The sequence below is a fragment of the Neofelis nebulosa genome, chromosome 9 (assembly GCF_028018385.1).
Source record: "Neofelis nebulosa isolate mNeoNeb1 chromosome 9, mNeoNeb1.pri, whole genome shotgun sequence".
NCBI lineage: Eukaryota > Metazoa > Chordata > Mammalia > Carnivora > Felidae > Neofelis > Neofelis nebulosa.
The window spans coordinates 6,863,619-6,882,893 of record NC_080790.1 but is presented as its reverse complement, the minus strand read 5'-3'; the positions used below and the strand labels follow the sequence as shown (position 1 = coordinate 6,882,893).

Below are 19,275 nucleotides of genomic sequence, written 5' to 3'. Positions count from 1 at the left end.
ACAGGAGGCTGGTGGGTTTTTCTAAAGGACCATTTTAATATGCAATGCTTAAAGGATTAAAAACATTAAAAATAACACTATGTCCATTTACAGGTGTTTTATTTTTTTCCAGTCAAATGACTAGTTCGCGGGAAGAGCCAACTTACTGAACATGCTCTAATTATAAATCACTGCATTAAGGACAACGAAAATAAGAATCGATTTAGGTTATACAATATATACAGTTGCGCTGCAACCAGATCAGAGCAATCAAGCGAATGAACGGAGTATCATTGTCTCGAGTAGCGTTCTGAGCTGCAGGCCACACCATCCACCCCTCAGCAGACCACACGGGAGCTGGGAGTCTGTGCACGTGTGGGGCCTCATCCCTCGAAGTCGCGTCTGATGGAAAACGGCACACGACATGCCAGCGTCCTGCAGCTACGTTCGTGAAGCATCAACTTCAAATATAAATAGATATCTACAATGTTTTCCTTTCTCTCAGGTTGTTTTTTTGATTTGCAAAGAGCAAAGAACTAGGAAAGGATGTTAGCAGGGAAGGTACTAGAATTTCTCCTCTGGCAAGAGTAATGTTAACGACTGCACAATAGCACCACCAAATTGCCGAGTGGAAAAAATATTTCCTAGATATTTCTGTACCAGTGAACCTGATAGATTAGTTTGGGACCGGTGTCTGAATGTCAGTGAGAATCAACTTTAATTCCTTATAAAGCTGGCACCAAGTAGTCAAAAGGCTGATTATAAGACACGAATGCAAAAGGACTGTGTTAAAATATACATAAGAAGTGCACTGTGCAAAATATACCTGTTTACTTTCTTAAATCTATGAGGGAATTAACCAAATGAAGGGTTCAAACGACAGAAATGAACAATTAGTGAAAATACATGTAGTGCTTTAAAAACAAAACAAAACCAAAAACCAAAAAAAAACAAAAACAAAATACCGAAAACCCAACCAAATTTAATTACAGATCTAACGTTTTTACCCGGAACTTTGAAAGGCAAAAAGCAGTTGCCACACCACATCATAAAACATTCCAGTTTGTTCTGTTTTCCTTTATAAAAACAATAAAAAGTAGAATGCAATTAATAATTAAAAAAAAAAAAAAAAAGCTCTGCACTTACAAGAGTCTTGCCTAATAAAGACAGGCTGCTCCGATCAAATGTACCATCGTAACCGTGCGATGAAAACATCGCCGCCTCGCTTTCCAAGCCTAGACCTAAGCTTATCCCTTCACTTCTGGTCAAAATCCGAGTGGGCATTATAGACCTATATATTTTCAGAGAGTGCCACAATGTCCAATATTCCTATCACGAATCTTATACTCACAATTACTAAATAGAGGTATGATAATCAAGTTCGTTAAACTCATGAATTTTGGTTTGTCATACACAACCTAATCCCCCTACCCCCAGTAAGAATGACGTGATGGATTTTAGCAGTGACAGTGGGATGTCTGTTCAGGAGTATTACCCGGGACCTACAAATTTCGGATATGCTCTTGATTACAAATGGACAGATTCAATTTCAAGACAGCATAACTACCATTCCTGTTGGTATAGTATATAAATACAAGCCACTAAATTGAGTAAACATTCTTGGGGAGCCGGAGAGGGAAGGCAGTGGTACACTCAACAGGAAACAGCAAGTGTGTGTGAACACAGTGGGGTCTGCGCCACGGTACTCGAGCTGGGTGACGGAGGAGGGTCAAGAAGGCAAGTTCCAAGACACCTAAAGCGTATAGACTAGTTTAAAGAACTGTTTTGCAATCCATCATCCTTAGTTTTCAACCAAATTCAGGAAATGCAGTTTTCTCTAACGTGGAACTGAATTAACCGCTATGACCATATGCCGTAATAAACCATGGGTAGTTTGGTTAAGCAGGATTGTTCACAACAGGCTACACGCACATGCAGAATACAATGATAGTTGCAACCTCACAGATGAGGGCTGGAAAGTACAACGCTAAGGTGTAAATTTCCAAGTTGCTTTAGCTAAGCCTTGGGTGGGTTTCAAAGGAACTCTTTAAAGGTTTCTTTAAAAAAAAAAAAAAAAAAAAAAGTCTTTAAAGGTGAACTGATAGCATTTTTTCTAGACAGTCCAGGACTGGGCTACTTCTAAAGCAAGTTTACCAACCTAAGACAACTGTAGTAACCGACCCTAGAAGCAGGCCAAGGAAAGCTGAAGAATTTCTAATCCTCAAACTTTTAGGTTCAGCTAAATCTGTAGATTGAGGGTCTCGATTATGTAGTTAAAATGACTTCTCAGTTCACCTTTTAGGAAATTCAGTTTTTCCTAATAAAAGTATGGCAGTATTTCATGAAAACCACAAATTATAAAAACAATTCATTTATACACATAAAGTTGCCTTTGAGTTTGTAAAACAGAAGAGCGGTGTTAGAGAAAGTGGGGCTACCGTACAATACATTTCATGAAACGGGTCATTCTGGCAAGAGTTTTGGTACCAATAACAAAACAGGAACATAACGAGCGTTAAAAGAAGTGTTTTTTTGTTCAGTAGCAATTCAGTCAGCAATAAAGTGCACAAATGATACAGGAAATGCTCCTTTGCGACTGGGATCTCCGTCAATGTGGCCAATCTGAAATGAACAAAAGTTCCGGCGGTTATAAAAATTCTCGATGTTGGAACCTTCGAAGGACATTATATAGCATTTGGAGAAAAAAAAAAGGGAAGATTTGTTCAGAAGAATTTCTTCTGAGAAAGAATTACCTGGGTCAGACATCTAAACTGTTTTTCCTTTTTTCTTTCACTCATGTTTCAAATATAGTTGACCCTTAACATGGGGTGTGGGGTGGTTAGAAGTGCCACAGCCATCCCCCTCCAAGCTGAAAATCCACCTATGACTTCTGACTCCCCCAAATCTTTGCTATTAGTAAACCTGTTGACCAGAAGCCTTCCAGATAACATACATGGTAAGTTAACACGTATTTTCAATATGACAGGTGTCATATACTGTGTTCTTACAATAGAGCTAGAGAGAAAAAATGTTAAGAAAATCATAAGGAGTAAAGAATACATTCAAGTGCTTGCTATACTGCATTTATATAGAAAAACTCCCCACGTAAGTGGACCCACGCAGTTCACACCCACGTTGTTCAAGGGTCAACTGTGGGGTATGCCGGCTGTGTAAGCAAGACTATTACGGGCAGGCCAGGTGTCGGCCCAGAAGCACAGTCCCCAGGGCCCTGGCGTTCTTGGGGGGCAGGCAGGACGGCTGACTACTGCCCCCAATTGCCTTTATGTTTTGTTTCGTTTTTTTAAGGAAGAAACGGAGTGTCAGAAGTTTGTGAGTTACAAAGTCCCAGAAAGTGGCAAACGTGTGGTTGGTTCTATTTAAATGTAGTCAAGCATTTACCGAAGGCTGCGACAGATTCACTTATTTTCACTCTGGGTAAATTATAGAAGTTCTACACCAAGTAAGATCTCAACAAGGCAAATTATGGAGATAAGTAAAAGTCTAAAAGAAAATCGCCCTAATACAACTGATGAGACTTGGGTGAGAGTATGGGCAGCATTTCCTTCTTTATACCTTTCTGTATTTTCCACAGGTTCTGAAATGAACAGGTATTTTCCAGAGGGCTCAGCCTACTGTCCGGCTGGGGCCCCACCCTCGTGCCGGGTTGGACACGAGTGTGAAAGCGCTGGGGGCAGTCGGGAGGGAGTCATTTCAGGTCCCCACGCTGCGGGCGCAGGCCGGCCACACAGCAGCAGCTCAGGAACAGAGGCTTCGCGACACGGGCAAGCTGCCCAGCGTCCCTGAGTCTGTGGAGCGTGGGGTCTGGTCTCTCAGGGTCACCAGGCGAACCGCCACACTCCTGCTGTTCCTGCTCCCACCTGGATGTCCCACTCCGTTCAGGACCCAGACGGACACCCAGGGGCTCTGCCCCCACGCCGGCTTCTTACACACCTCCCCCACAGACCCCCAGTGTGGGGGAGGATCGTACCGGCTCTAAACTCACGGCCTCATTTCAGGCCCTCAAGTGAACTCTGGGAACTGCAGCCCCAGTGCCCGCCCACCCTCACGTGGGAAAACCCACCCGGGGGGGAAACTGGGCCCGCTCAGAAGTGGGTGTACACGGGAGAGACGGGTGGGGGGCAGATGGGCCTGAGGGCTGAGGATGTACCGGCAGAGGGCCTCGCCTGCGAGCAGACCTCTCGTGCCAGGTGGGCCGGGACTCACCTCCGCCCTCCCAGCCACATCCCGGGCCCAGACCCCCGACTCACCCACCACTCTTGGTCCTCCTCCCCATCCACGATGATCACATCCCCCTCGGAGAACGTCAGCTCGTCTGGGTTGTCGGCCACACAGTTATAGAGAGCTTTGACCCGCTTGGGCTTTAACTTGGTCTGGATGGAGGAGCGGGAGGGTCAGAGGTTAGTGTGGCAGGGAGGCGTCAGCTCCTGGGGCGGAGGGTGGGGCTGCTTTGTTTCTAATTGGTCCCAGGGCTCCCGACCCAGCAGGCCCGGGAGCCCACGGGTGTCAGGGCGGGAAGGTCCGTGTGGCTCAGGGGCAGGGGGACCTTCTACCAGGCTCGCAGGACAGGGAAGCAACCCCAGCTGAGTGCAGAGAACTGGGGGTGAGGCAGCCCGGTGCCCGTGCCGGAGGAGCCGAGCCCTGCGACTGCGGATCGGGGGTCGTGTCCCGTCCAGATTCAGGAAGAAGCCTCCCCTCCGCCCCGCCGGGGGAAGAGGGCAAGACTGGTTTCCTCGGAGACTCTCCCGCTCACTGCTGGCCAGAGCAAAGAGGCAGGAAAGGAGGGGCCCTTCCACTTACGGTCTGTGACTTCCTGGGCATGGGGGCTGGGGGTTGGAGGACCGCGCTGTTGGACAGAGGACCCAGAGCTTCTGTTCCAGAGAGATCCACTGCTTGAGGGCCAAAATGAATCAACTTCACAATATGCCCTCAGTGGTGACCAGCGAGTTACAAACAATATAAATGCCACAGCGTCATGTCTGAAAGGCAGCTTTCCTGAGATTTTCTCATCTACAGAGTGAAAAGTCCCCTAAAGGCCCAAGAACCATGTGACTTCCATCAGTCTCTGTAAAGCGTGCAGCGCATGTGAGTGTCACAGAGCCGGACAAAGGCCGCCAGCTCCTCTGCAGATTTCTAGATCCCTGCTGGGGCCTCCCTGCCCTGCCCCCATCAGAAGGGGCCAGACACAGGACACAGCAGACAGCAGCCCTGTCTGTGAGAGGCAGGGTGGCTGCTGGGGCCCGACACAGGGTTGAGCACGGCTGGAAATGCCTCCCGCTTTGCCCCCACGGACCACGCAGCAGTGAACCCCATAAACGAAATCATTACCAGGTCCTCTCGGCTGGCCTTTGTTGATCAGTGGGATCGACTTGTCAGCCCTAAAAGAAGGAGAAGGTAGATTTATTGACGTCTGAGGCCCCACAGCACGTCAGCTGTCCCCACCCCACACCGCTTCATAAAGGAACCTTCTGTGTCGTCTCAGAACGAAGGTGAAGAAACATGGCACTGATTTTACACCTATTTTCAAGGAACTCAAAAGGTCTAACGTGTGAAGGCCCCACTCATCTGACCCGTCTTGTCATTTGATTTCCGTCAATGTCAAGACAGAAATCACCATGCTGGGGGTGCCTGGGTGGCTCAGTCGGTTGAGTGTTTGACTCTTTGATTTTCGCTTAGATCATGATCCCAGGGTCGTGGGATCGAGCCCCGTGTCGGGCTCAGCACTGAGTGTGGAGCCTGCTTGAGCTTCTCTCCGTCTCCCTCTGCCCCTCTCTCCCACTCACACTCACTCTCTCTCTCAAAAAAAAAAAAAAAAAAAGAAATCATCATGCTGACCCCCTTTGCCTTTCATCACTCCCAACTACAAAATGCCTACGGGAAAGGCCTGAGCCTCTAAGACACCAGTCAGCAAACCTTCTTGCTGAAGGGCCTGACAGTTGAGGCTTTGTGGGTTACAAAGTCCATCAGGACTACCCAGTGCTGCCACCACAGCACGAGAGCAGCCACGGATGATGCACAAAGGAGCGTGGCTATGTGCCGAACGCTTTATTTATGGGCACTGGAATCTGAATTTTATAGAATCTTCATGTATCAGGGTGCCTGAGTGGCTCAGTCAGTTAAGCATCCAACTCGATTTTGGCTCAGGGCACGATCTCACGGTTGTGGGATCGAGCCCCGCGTCGGGCTCTGGGCTGACAATGCAGAGCCTGCTTGGGATTCTCCCTCTGCCCCTTTCCTGAGCTCTCTTTCTCTCAAACTTAAAAAAAGAAAATCTTCATGTATCATGAATAGACTTCTTTTGGTTGTTTTCAACCATTTGAAAAAAAAGAAAACCACCTTAGCTCGTGGGCCATACAAAAACAGGCACGGGGCTGATCAGGCGTGCAGGAGTAGTTTGCCGACCGCTGCTCAAAGAGAGCAAAGGTAAAAACCCAGATTTATACCCAGGATGAGACTGGGGGAGTGGGTGCTTCCTTACGAAGAAGCCACAGCGGTGTATTCTTTTCAAACGGAACTGCCCCGGGCAGTGATGACAGGCTTCCCTCCATCCAAAGGGGTCTTGGAGACACCCCAGCATCACCCGCTCTGCTCCCTCCCCACCTCTGCTTCTGGTCACACGAGATGAGAGAAAAGGATTCCACGGAGCAGGTAAAACCAGGTAAGACTGCGCTAACATACCCTGCAACCCCAGCTCAGACTCTCCTGCGAACCAAGGAAGCAGGGAGGCCTCAGAGCCCCCAGAAAGACCGTGCCCAGGAGCCTGCATTAGCGGCCGATACACCCTGTTCTCAGAACCGCCGGGTGACAGCTGGCAGCCGACTGGTGCTCATCTAGAAGTTCAACACAGGATGCGGTGTCTCAAAGAACAGCGCAGAAAGAGCAAGCATGCAGGAGCTACAGGGCAAGAGGGGGGCAAACAGAAGCGGGCACAGACCCCAATGCAGAGAAGCTCGGCCTGCGGCCACGGAGGGCAGACGTGAGAACTCGGTAACTCATGAGACTGCGTATGTGCTGCCTGGAATAGGAAGGCAAGGGTGTTCACATGCTAGTTTAGAAAGAGATCTTACAAGGCAGCGTTAAAGAAGCTCTGAGAGGCTTCTGGTTAAAAAAGTAGGTCTGAGGGGCGCCTGGGTGGCTCCGTCGGTTGGGCGTCCGACTTCGGCTCAGGTCATGATCTCGAAGTTCCTGAGTATGAGTTTGAGCACTGGACTCCACATTCTCACTCGCTCCTTTCTCTCTGCCCCTCCCCTGCTCGTGCTTTCTCTCTCAAAATAGATAAACTTAAGAAAAAAAAGACCGAAATACATTTACTTCCACTTTCTCTCAAGGAAAACAATTAGAAAAAACTTGAGGGGCGCCTGGGAGGCTCAGTCAGTTGGGCGTCCGACTTCGGCTCAGGTCACGATCTCACAGTCTGTGAGTTCGAGCCCCGCGTCGGGCTCTGTGCTGACAGCTCAGAGCCTGGAGCCTGCTTCGGATTCTGTGTCTCCCTCTCTCTCTCTCTGCCCCTCCCCTGCTCATGCTCTGTCTCTCCCTGTCTCAAAAATAAATAAAAGAACATTAAAAACAACAAAAAAAGAAACTTTAAAAATGCAATTTGTTGGGGTGCCTGGGTGGCTCAGTCAGTTGGGCGTCCGACTTCGGCTCAGGTCACGATCTCACGGTCTGTGGGTTCGAGCCCCGCGTCGGGCTCTGTGCTGACAGCTCAGAGCCTGGAACCTGTTTCGGATTCTGTGTCTCCCTCTCTCTCTCTGCTCCTTCCCTGCTCATGCTCTGTTTCTGTCTCAAAAAGAAATAAAAACATTTAAAAAAATTTTAAAAAAAGAAAGAAAAAACTTGAACCAGGCGTGCTTGGGTGGCTCAGTCGGTTAAGCGTCTGACTCTTGATCTCAGCTCAGGTTGTGACCTCAGTTTGTGAGATCAAGCCCTGAGTTGGGCTCCAAACTGAGCATGGAGCCTGCTTAAGAGTCTCTTTCTCCCTCTCTGAGAAAGAAAAGAAAAAAGAGACCAAAAAAAAAAAAAAAAAAAAAAAAAAAAAGGAAAAGAGAAAGAGAGCAAGAGAAAGAAAGAAAGAGAAAAAGAAAGACAGACAGACAGAAAGAAAGGGAACAAGCTTAAACCAACAAGACAAAGAGAACTGAAGAGGAAACATTTTGGAAGTGGCCACAGGAGGGAAGAATCCTAACCACGCCAGCTCATCTGAGGAGGGAGAACCCTCACGCACTAAGGAAGCCCTGAAGGACCCCCATCTGTGCTCTGAGTCCCCAAGGCTTATGAGCCCGTGGGAGGGGGCATAAGGCATGGCAATAAACACAAGGATTGGCTCAAAATCTGCTCAAGGAGCTACTGAATCCCCAGATTCCCAGACCAACCCTGAGCAACTACCCTACCTCAACCCACTGAAGACCAGAAGCTTCTATTCTGAGAGGGGAGAATAGAGGGTATCTGAACTTGGGAGTACCAGTGTGATTGTTGGGAGCATCTTTACAAAAAGGGGGACTAAGTAAAAACTTAACTGCCGAGTGAGACCCTCCGCAGCGAAGTCCACACTGGACTCTGCACACGAGGGTGCAGTTTGCAATCAGGTTTTTTCAAATGTTTTGAGAGAGAGAGAGCGAGAGAGAGCGAGAGAGAGAGAGAGCACGCATGCACGTGAGTGGGGGAGGGGCATAAAGAGAGAGAGAGAAAGAGAGAGAATCCCAAGCAGGCTCCGAACGAACTGTCAGCACAGAGCCTGATGTGGGACTTGATCCCACAAACCATGAGATCATGACCTGAGATGAAATCAAGAGTCGTAGGCTTGACCGATGGAGCCACCCAGGGAGCCCTGCAGTTGGTTTTAATGCCTCAGCTGCAGTGGCAACTTTTGGGCAGAAAACACCAGATCTATGAGGAAAAGCCTCTAACATAACAGAAACGAAAACAGACAATGGACACGTTAGAAACAAACTATGCAGAAAAGCAAAAGCTAAACTAAACAACTCCCCCTCCATCCCTATAACCATCATTAATAATCTGAGACGAGAGAAAATGATTTCATGAAACAAAAAGGATACTATTAACTTGAAAATTATAGGACAGCCGAAACAAAAAAATTCAATGAAAGAACTGGAAGATGACATGAAGGAAATCTCCCAGAAGGCAGACTTAAAAAGCAAGCAAGCAATGCAGAAATGGAAGCGACCGGTGGCAGAGAGCGGTCCCTCCACGGAGCAGAGCTGCACTTCCAGCCCCGGCCTCCAGGTGGAGCCATGGGACTGGCTCTGGTCAAAGGCACCCTTCGCCGGTCTCTTCCTCAGGAAATAACCCTAGGAACAGGGTTCAGAAGTAGAAAGGGTCTGGGTCTCTGACTCGCCCCTTGGGGCTGCTGCACAAGCGAGAATATGGGCGCTCAATTTTGTGTAAGAAGTCAACTTCCAGCTGTTAAACCACGGAGATTCAGGGGCAGGCTGACAGAGCTATCAGCTTACCCGAATGAAAAAGAAAAGACGATACATGTAGAGGAAAAGCCAACGGAGTCTGACATCTGAGTAACACGAATTACATTACAAGCAAGAACAGAGGGGCACCTGGGTGGTTTGGTCAGTTAAGTGTCCGACTTCAGCTCAGGTCACGGTTTCACGGTTCGTGAGTCTGAGCCCTGCGTCGGGCTCTCTACTGTCAGTACAGAGCCGGCTTCAGATCCTCTGTCCCTCTCTTTCTCTGCCTCTCCCCTGCTTGTGTTCTCTCCCTCTCTCTCAAAAGTAAACATAAATAAAAATAAATAAATAAACAAAAGAACAGAGAAAACAGAAATTAAGACAGTAAAAAAAAAAAAAAAAAAAATCAATGAAATTTCTCAGAACTGAAGGAGATAGTTTATATCCCGAAAGGCTCCATCATCTACCTGGTGGCAGGGACGAAAAAAGGCCCATCCTGGGGAGTCGGAGCCTCGGCAGGGACAGGAGGCCTGAGGGGTGCGCCTGAATGGGATGGAGGAGGGTGCCCGGCGGGCAGTGAGAGCCCCAGTGGGGTGAAGATGGTCTCCGTGTGGGGCCCCAGATCTCAGCAGGGAGAGGAGGAGGAGGTGGAGGCAGAGACGGGAGACTGGCTTCATGGGGGTACTGATTGTCAATGTAGAAGCCAGGTTTCTCATCACCGGAAAAGGGAGTAAGGAGCCCAGAAAAGGAGACTAGAATGGACCCTGTGGTGCTTTGAGAACACTGCCCCCAAACCCTTTCCTGAGAGCTGGAGTCTACACCACCCTGTGCTACCACCCCCACGCCAACCCTGAGTCTGGGCTCTGCCACTGTTTGACCAGTGATACATGACAGAAGTGACAACCTGCCATTTTCCAGGGCTGGGCCTGTCTCTTGGGACTTGTTCTTGGGCCCAGTCGCCATGATTCGAGGAAGCCCTCGCCACATGCAGAGGCCACATACGTGCAAGCTTTCTAGCCGACGGCCCCAGCTGATGGCCAGCATCAACCACCAGATGTGTGGGCTGGAGAGATGACACGAGCCTCAGCCCGTGAGTCACTTTCTGTGTTGGACCATCCCTGGCCTTGAGTCTTCCCAGCTAGGGCTTCAGATATTGTGGAGACCAGATAAGCTAACTTCACGATGCTGATCCAAATTCCTGACAGAGTCTGGTAGCAGAATACAATGGTTGTGTCCCATGTCAGTAAGTCTTGGTGTGGTTTGTTACTACAACTGAAATGGGAGATAGTGTGAACTCATGGATTTTGACACAGAAATAGAAACATAGAGATAAATGTGTTTATAAATACAGGTATGTTTATAAATACAGATATGTGTGTGTCCCCAGTTCTGACCACTCAGAGGGCCTGCCTGGGAGCAAGGATACCCCAAGAGCAATGAGCACACACAGTATTCAGACCTTGGCTTCTAAGTATCACTGCCGCTAAAAGAAAACCATCTTTCACTATAAGGATCCAGCTGGAAACCATGAACTGGATCCCTCTGTGGAAAAGGACAAACCTTTGGGTAAGTGGCAAACCTGGTACAGGTTTTAGGAACTGGAAGGTACTAATGTGTCTATGTTAACTTTCTCTCTTTTTTAAAGATTTTACTTTTAAGTAATCTCTACACCCAACATGGGGCTCGAACTCACAACCCCGAGATCGAGTCGCACGCTCTACTGTCTGAGCCAACCAGGTGCCCCACTGTGTTAGCTTTCTGATCGTGCTGGTTGTATTGTGCTCATGCAGGAGAACATCCTCGTCTGTAGGAAATATATGCCCACATTGCAGAGGATGCATACGAGTAAGATAACCTTGCGAGCAACAAACTGAAGCTACAGGCCCAGCGTCTCGAGGACCTTCGTTTCCCCAAATCCAGTGCCTGTGCTACACAGAAAACTACACTCGTCATGTGGATAGAAGACCTACGTTTGTATGAAAATTTTTAGCTTAATAATGTTGATAAATTATTTTTAAGACGCTTAAGGCTGATGAATTCATCAGGTGACACCATAGAAGCACTGGAAATTTCAAATGTCTGCATGGAAATTTCAGACGAAGGATTGGGGCCACTGCCGCTTGGAAGCTCCTTGAACACAAGAAGCCAGGATGGCAGTTTGGCCAGGCCCTGCGGGCCACACGAAGACAGGCGGTTACCCGGGAGCAGGCCTCTTCTGCGGGAGGCGGCTGGGCGGCTGGGGTGGCAGGGGCGGGGGCGGGGCTTTGCTCAGCGGGATCCCAGGCTGGGCAGACTTGCTCGGCTGGCCCAAGGCTTCGATCACACTGGGCGTTTTTGCCACCGGAGGGGGTGGCGTGGGAGCCAGGGGATCTGTGGAAAGAAAAGGAGAGCCATACAGATTGTCAGACTTCCTCACGTCCCCAGCCTTCTCACCCAAGGCTCCTCTGATAAGGGCTTCCTTTTCTCTATGGTGATTTCATAAGAACAAAAGCCTCTTTTCATTGCAGGTTTTTATTAAGCAGTATTGGCAGGGAGTCCTTCCGAGCCTCAAGTCAGGGTTAAAATGCCTCTATGAGCCTGTACCTTCCCCGTTGGAAGTCCCTGTGGGGATGCCACCACAGTTTTGTGCTGTCCACCCTGAGACCTGGAGAGACAGCAGGGGGGAGGCTCAAGTCTGGGGCCGGGCCTTCCTGGGCCAATCCTCTTTCTGCCTCAGCCGCCCCTGTGGGCCCTGCACATTTCACCAGGCTTCCAGCAGGTCACTGTGAGACCGCCCTAAAGTGCTCACTCTGTGAAGACTCCACAATCTGTGCGGAGGGCAGGGCAAAGACTTGGGAGGCTGAGGATCAGAGAGGTGACGTGCTTTCCCCTAAGGTCAGAAAGTTGGTGAGACGGGCAGTTGGGCCTCGAGCCCTTGGCTCCTCTCCCCGCTTTCCCCTCTCGGACAAACATTAGTGCTGTCCCCAAATATCCAGGGTCCTCGCTGAGGCAGTTAACTGTCCTCAGGACAGGACGGGGACACCCAAGGAGCCTTCCAGTGCCACCAGTGCACGTGCACATGGCACTTTACTGCAGCTGGGGTTCGGTTTCTCCTGCCTTAGCTTAAAAACTGCAGGGGAAAACCTGGGGGAAGTCCGTGCTCTCAGTGTGGGCCCCGAGGTGCCAGGACCCCTCCCCCTGCCAGCCCAGCAGAGCAGGGACGAGACAGGCTCAGGGCCTGCATCCAGGGCTTGCCTCACTGCTCCAGGAAAGATGTTCCTCTTCTCCATACCCCTCCCCTAGGTCCCGGGACTTTCACCTACATGTTGACATTGAAGAAAAACACATGCCAGATTATATCCAAATGACTGTGCCCAAATATTGAGAACCGCCAAGTGGCCAAAGGAAATGAAGCCCCGGACTCATGCGTGACAGGAGGAAATGTTGCTGAAATGCTCGGGAAGACAGAGGAGGAGAGTGTGCGAGCAGCCCCCTGGCATGGGGTGCGGGACAGACAGGAGCCTGCAGCTGGGGAGGGCGGCCAGAGGGGCCAGGGCTGGGAACACAGTGCTGGGCTCCCGGCAGTGGCTTGTGGGCGTGCAGCGTCGCAGCTGTCCCCTCGCGGCTGCCGAAAGCACCCCCCAGCCATCCAGATCGAAAAGCCCACTGGCAAGAAAGGAAAAAGGAAAAAACGTACTGGTAGATGTCACGCGAAGAGGGGGCAGCGGTGGATGGACAGCTGGCGGATCTGACGAAGATCGCTGCCTGCTTACACCGTCCACACTTACAGAGTTTGTCTTCCACAGGGCGTTAGCGGAGGAGGCTGGCTGAACTGCACACGCACGCACATGCACACGCACGCACATGCACACGCAGGCATGCACACACACACACGAATGCACGCACAGGCACAGAACAAAAACAGAAACAGAACACTGCATTATTGATCCTCTCTCTCAGAAAAACGATAAATATGACCCTTCTAGAATAGCATTAAGACCACCAATAGAATGTTGATTTTTTTTTTTTTTTTTTTTTTAATTCTTGTCTCTGGTATCTGGAGGATGGACACTGCTACACACAGTGGTGCTTCTGGGAAACTTATCAGCTGGTTTTCACAATCTTACGGATTTTCTTTCTCCAATATGAATACCATTTGAGGAGGGAAATGAGTAACCACAATGACGTATGTCCTGAGCATTGCACTCCAGCCTGTAGAACATCTGCTGGCCTCTACCCATCCATCAAGTCCTCCCCTGGGTGCACGCACAGGGGAGCACCTGTCCTCGGACCGCATGGAGAGAAGGGTACAGATTAGAGACAGGTGAGGGCTCCCCACCTCCTGCAAACATTTCTGGCTAGAAGTCAGGTGACACCAAGGAGGCTCGGCTGACATACCAGGGAGACGGCACCTGCCCAGGTCACAGTCCCTTCTCTGCCCCACAAAGCTCTGCACACGGGGGGGGCCCTGTGTCTGAGGCTGTGCATGGCCCACAAAGTGGGGCCCCGGGCTTGGGGTAGAAAACAGGCACCCCCACGCAGGGCATTTCTGCGGCGGACGAGGTCCATCCCCGGGTAGGGCACGCAACGTTGGCTCCCTTTTCCGTCTGTCATGTGGGCACCAAGGTGCACTAGACCGAGAACCAGGGGGCCCTTTGGGGGGTCATAGGGATGAAGTGCCAGTATACCATCAAAGGAGAACATGAAGCTAACCACAGGAATAGCCAGAAAAAGGAACTATGGAAAACCCCAAAGCCTCTAAGACTTTAGGAGAGCAAAAAATAAAGATGAACAGTTTTTTATTCCTTTTGCATGACCAACAGAGCAAAATAGTCTTTCCTCCAATGACACACAAAGTCAGTAAAAGCCACTAATGGGGTGGAGGGGACCAAATCATTGCAGCTGCAGCCTTGCACAGTGAATACACGTACACAGGGCATGGGAGGAGGCTGGGCAGACAGGAGGCCCCACAGGGACCCGACCATGGCGGGTTGCCCTGGGCCCCTCCCGGCCAGTGCAAGAAGCCTGACCTTGCGGCCTCTCTCCTGCTCAGGAATTGCCCCAACAAGCCCAGGGGTGTGGGCACGAGGGGGGCACAGGCTCTGTGGGGGAGGGCAAGTGGGCTGCTTCTGGGGCCTGCCTGGGCAGCACCCGCTCTCCTCTCGGGGGTCTGCTCCAGTGACCTAGACGACAGGCCCCTCAGCCTTCTCTGGGCCTCCCTGAGAGCTGGGGACAGGGCCATGGTGGAGGTGGCCTCGACCCAGGTGCTGGCAGCTGCTATCCTCGCTCCCCTGCCAGGGCTACAACCCTCACTCACGCCCCCTCCCGGAGAGCAGCTGTTGCACAAATGCCACGTGGACCGGCAGCAGCCTCCAGCGGGGCGGGGACATCACACCCTCCTTCTCGTGGGAAGCCCTCCGGAGGCCACCGGCCGCGTCGGGCAGCCCCAGCCCACAGCTATGCCGGCTGCTTGCTGGACCGGCCTTCAAGGAGCAGAATGGCCAGCTGGCCGTCAGTCCTGGGAAAATTACCTAACTTTTGGGGGGGGCCTCAGTTTCCATTTTTTTTTTTAATGTTTTAAAATCTTTTTATTTTCTAAAATTTTTATTTATTTTTATTTTACTTTTTTGAGTTACATCCAAGTTAGTTACCATACAGTGCAACAATGATTTCACGAGTAGATTCCTTATGCCCCTTACTTGTTAAAAATAAGGAACGCTTCATGACTTTGCGTGTCATCCTGGCACAGGGGCCGTGCTAATCTTCGTATCATTCCAATTTTAGTGTGTGTGCTGCCGAAGCGAGCACCTCAGTTTCCATTTTAATAAAACTAAACACCAGCATCTGGGAAGTCCAACTCATTGTGTTGTGACGGAACAACTAACATCGAGCACGGCAAGCTCTGGCACTTAAAGCACCGGCAGGACCCACGGGGATCATTTTGCATTTTTACAATTAGGTTGCGCACCGTTCCCCAGATCAGCGTCTTTGTATCCTTCATTTCATGGGGCTGGCAGAGATAGAAGGTACCAGGCATCACAAGCTGGCTGAAGGCAGGCGGGGGGGAGGGGGCAGTGGAGGGATGATGACACAGGACAGAACTAAGGCAGAGGGAGGGGTGGTGAGCTGTAAAAGCAGACAGAAAAGAACAGAAAGGAGGTCTGCGGGAAGGTCTCACAGGACCAGCGTCACGAGCTGAGCCACCCGCCTCAGGCTGCCCTGGTGGAGTCCGTGCGCTCCGCCAGTGACACAAATGCCACACCTCTGCCCAGAACAAGGACAGAGTCAGAGGCTCCACCACCATCCGGCATCCTAAGACCGGAGAGCTCCTTGAGGAGGTCAACACCATGACCGTGGGATGCAAAACCCCACATGTCATCGAGCAGGGGGCAAAGCAACCAGAAACTCCCCAAAGCGAAAACCAAACAACGCCCTTCGAGCGCCGGCGGGAGCTACGACGGTTCAGTACCTTTGGCAACGTTCCGCGGGGGCAGTGGGGGGGCGCTGGCCGTGCTGGGGGCCGCGGGCTGGGAGGGCGGCGGGCTGCCACTGAGGATGGCTCCGTACGTCTCGTTCTGCAAGATGCTGGGCACAAAGCCCCTCTGCTTGTCCTTGGCCAGGCTGGCGGCATCTCTGGCCAAAGACGCGGCATTCGACTGCAGCTGGCTGGACCCCAGCTGGTAGAAGCTGACGGGCCGGTCTTCTCGCCGACTGGGACTGGGCTGCAGAGGGCGAAATGCACACAACGCTGACCCCCTGGTCGCAGCGCCCAGGCTACTCGTGCACACCACTGCTACTTGGGCCCGGTGCCTTTTTGGGTCTCAGCCATTACGTGAGAGCTGCAAGACTTAAGAGTTACTCTCACCACGTCTCTTAACAGACACACACACACACACACACACACACACACACACACACAGCCATGATTTATAATTTACACATCTCCATTCTGTGAAGGATTTAAAACACGGGCGATTTCATCCTTATTAGCCAGAGCTAAATTAAGCTAGATCTGCATTTTCATTGCATTTCCCCTTCGTACACATGCTTTCCATTGAGGACCCAGCTACACTCAATCCCCAACAGCTACGTGGCAAATTCGGGGGAGGTCAATGTTTCTTCCAGTATGAATGCACCTCTTGAGATTCCTCTAACTCAGGGTCAGCAGACCACGGCCTGGGGGCCACCACCTGCTTTATAAATAAAGTTTATTGGAACACAGCCATGCCTAGTCATTTACAAATTGCAGTTGCTTTCAAGCCACCCTGCCAGAGCTGAGTAGGCGCAGAAAAGATGGTGACAGTTCAGGCCCAAAGGCCTGAATATTTACTACCCGGCCCTTTTGGTTTGCTAACCCCAGCTCCGTCTGAAGGTCATGTGCATGGAATCACGACTTGGGTGACTCAGATCTAATTCATTTTAGACGTCAGCTTCATTATAACAGCTGTGATCTTCAGCAACTATCTTAACCTGGCTGACCCTGTTTCTCCTCTGTTCAATGGGTAGAACTTTGCTTCTTTAGCACAGTGCCAGCTTAGCAGTTAAACTGCTGGCTGATATACCCCACCTCCCCTCACAGGACCACCTGCCCAGTCAAGGCTCTGGCCAACCCAGTGGCTCAAACTCAGCTCAGCTATGCAGAACTCGATGGCTAGTGGTCTTCACACATATTTTGAATTCAACAAAGCCCATGGCTATATGAACTATACCCACCTCTGCTGGAAACAGGGAGTGGGTAGATGAGTGTTAGCACTTGCTGTCAGACTTCTGTTTGGACCATGGGACCTGCCGTGTCCTGCTCACGCAAGAATGGGATGTGTGTGCTCACTCTGGGGCCGATGCGTCCAATCTTTTTTTAAGGTGGGTAAGTGTAACATTAGTCAGCTCTCCTTACTTTGATACCGTTTTATACCTAACTCAGTGGAGAAGTTTCTTATTTGAAGACATAGCAAGCAGGTATGTTAACGGCTCCATGAACGAGGACAGTCAAGGAAATTTCGGAAATGCCGTATATACATGTAATCAGACAGGCTCGATGCACATCAGAATATTCAATAGGAAATTTTATGTGGAGGACACCTGGGTGGCTCAGTCGGTTAAGTGTCCGACGTCAGCTCAGGTCATGATCTCAGGTTTGTGAGTTTGAGCCTTGCATCAGACGGGCTGTCTGGGGTCAGTACAGAGCCTGCTTCAGATCCTCTGTCCCTCCCCTCTCTGTCCCTCCCCCACTTGTGTGCTCGCTGTCTCTCAAAAATAAAGAAAACATTTTTTTTTAAAAAAAGGGAAGTTTACAGGGCATTTTCCACTAATTTCACAGCAGCTAGGAGTGTGGGCTCTGGAGTCCGCCTGCTGGAGTCTGACTCAGCTCTGAGACCTGTGTGAAGGTGGTAGGTACCCTGCCAGGAGCCCTCCAAGTGTGCAAGACAGCGTGCCATGAGCAGGGAGCTGGACTCAGAGGCAAGTGCCCTCAGTCTGGCCCCAAGCTGGTCTCGAAATACTAAGCTTCACTGTGGCCGAGTCAACTTCTCTTGACTCTCGAAGCTTCCGTGACCCCATCGAATAGAGGAAAAAGTTGGACCCACAGTTCTAAAGGTCATTTAATGATTCTAGTTAAGGTTTTAACGGCTGATGAGTGGACATGACCCGCGACACTGGGGGCCCCTGGCTCTTTATCACATGCACAGTGCAAGGACTTGCTCTAAAACCCACTAGACTCCATGGCCCCCCCATTTCTTTCCCTCAGATCAAACGGTGGGCAGCTAATGATGACGACACAAGGAATGTTCCCTTGTTCCTAGGAGCTGGGAGACAGGTGGCAGCTGTGGGAAGGGTGAAACCAAAAACCTACTGAGAGCAATGGAGGCGAAAAGCAAACTCCACTTCTACAAAACTGCTCTGTGCGCAGATTAGAAGCCAGGATCCACCCCGCTCGCCACAAAGCTCACGACGACACCCCTGGCGTCCCTCGGCCGGGCACTGACCTGCAGTTTCTCGTCCACGTCGTCATCGCTCTCATCCAGGTCTTCGTGGAGCAGCCGCCACTCATACTCGACGTGGACGTGGGAATTGAACCTCCCAGATAAGGCCTGGGTCAGCTGAGAGGACAAAGGGCTGTCAGTGACACTGCACGCGAGGCGAGCAGCCCCGGGTGGCATGGGGTGGGGGAGGCAGAGACCCCAGGGTGAGGCCGGCTGAAACTCCCCTCCCTATTTCACAGAGGACCTTGAAACGCAAACCTCGTAACTGCCCTTTCGTGTTCTGTAAACGGTACAGGGCGGTGGGCAGACAAGGGCTATTCGAGGTCTCAAGGATGGCCCGTAGGTGCTGACAACCACACACAGGAGCAAACTCAACAGAGAACGGACGTTTCCACTGTTAACCCAACCGTTCTTGACCAGCACTAAAGATGATGCCCCAAAGAAAAGGATGTGAATGACTATTTTCACAATACTCTCGGGGAGCAGATAGCTAGTTCCATTTTAGATACACGGGAGAGAAGCAAATCCCCTTCTTAGCACGTTAGCCCTTAATTTCCTCCAGAGCCAGAGAGGAGCTGTGTGACCTTGGGCAAGTTACTTAACCCTTCTGTGTCTGTTTCCTCACCTGTAAAATAGGGATCACAGAAGAAACCGTGTCATGGGTGGCTATCAAGATTGAACGAGTTAGGGGATATCAACTACTTAGAATAGCACCTGGTAATCATCCCACACTTCCGTAACATTTACAACGAATAGCTCTCTTTATCGAGCACTGGTTGAGCTTCCGAGTGCAACACTAATTCCCACAACAACCTTGTGAACTGGTAGAGCGGACTCCACTTCACAAACAAGGAAACAGCGAGACAGTTGGCATTGGTGCGGCCTTCCCGAGTCATGGTGGT

At 50.6% G+C, this 19,275-nt stretch overlaps 1 protein-coding gene and 1 non-coding gene across 6 annotated transcripts in view; both read right to left on the bottom strand.

Annotated features, from left to right (window-relative positions):
* Positions 1-12: 12 nt before the first annotated feature.
* Positions 13-19,275, bottom strand: part of ASAP2 (ArfGAP with SH3 domain, ankyrin repeat and PH domain 2) — a 176,701-nt gene continuing 157,438 nt past the window's right edge. For 2 of the 5 annotated variants that reach the window (XM_058682488.1, XM_058682493.1), the window contains 8 exons: positions 18,377-18,490; positions 15,865-16,117; positions 13,093-13,227; positions 11,615-11,786; positions 5,326-5,375; positions 4,798-4,889; positions 4,248-4,370; positions 13-2,601 (listed from right to left, as the gene is read on the bottom strand). In XM_058682488.1, the coding sequence (XP_058538471.1) occupies positions 2,527-2,601; positions 4,248-4,370; positions 4,798-4,889; positions 5,326-5,375; positions 11,615-11,786; positions 13,093-13,227; positions 15,865-16,117; positions 18,377-18,490 (1,014 nt within the window). In that variant the 3' untranslated portion in view covers positions 13-2,526. The remainder of the gene's footprint in view (positions 2,602-4,247; positions 4,371-4,797; positions 4,890-5,325; positions 5,376-11,614; positions 11,787-13,092; positions 13,228-15,864; positions 16,118-18,376; positions 18,491-19,275) is intronic. The other 3 variants (XM_058682489.1, XM_058682491.1, XM_058682492.1) reach the window with 3 other exon arrangements.
* LOC131486385 (U6 spliceosomal RNA) lies at positions 15,100-15,203 on the bottom strand. The gene has a single exon (XR_009249300.1). It is a non-coding gene; the product is annotated as a U6 spliceosomal RNA (small nuclear RNA).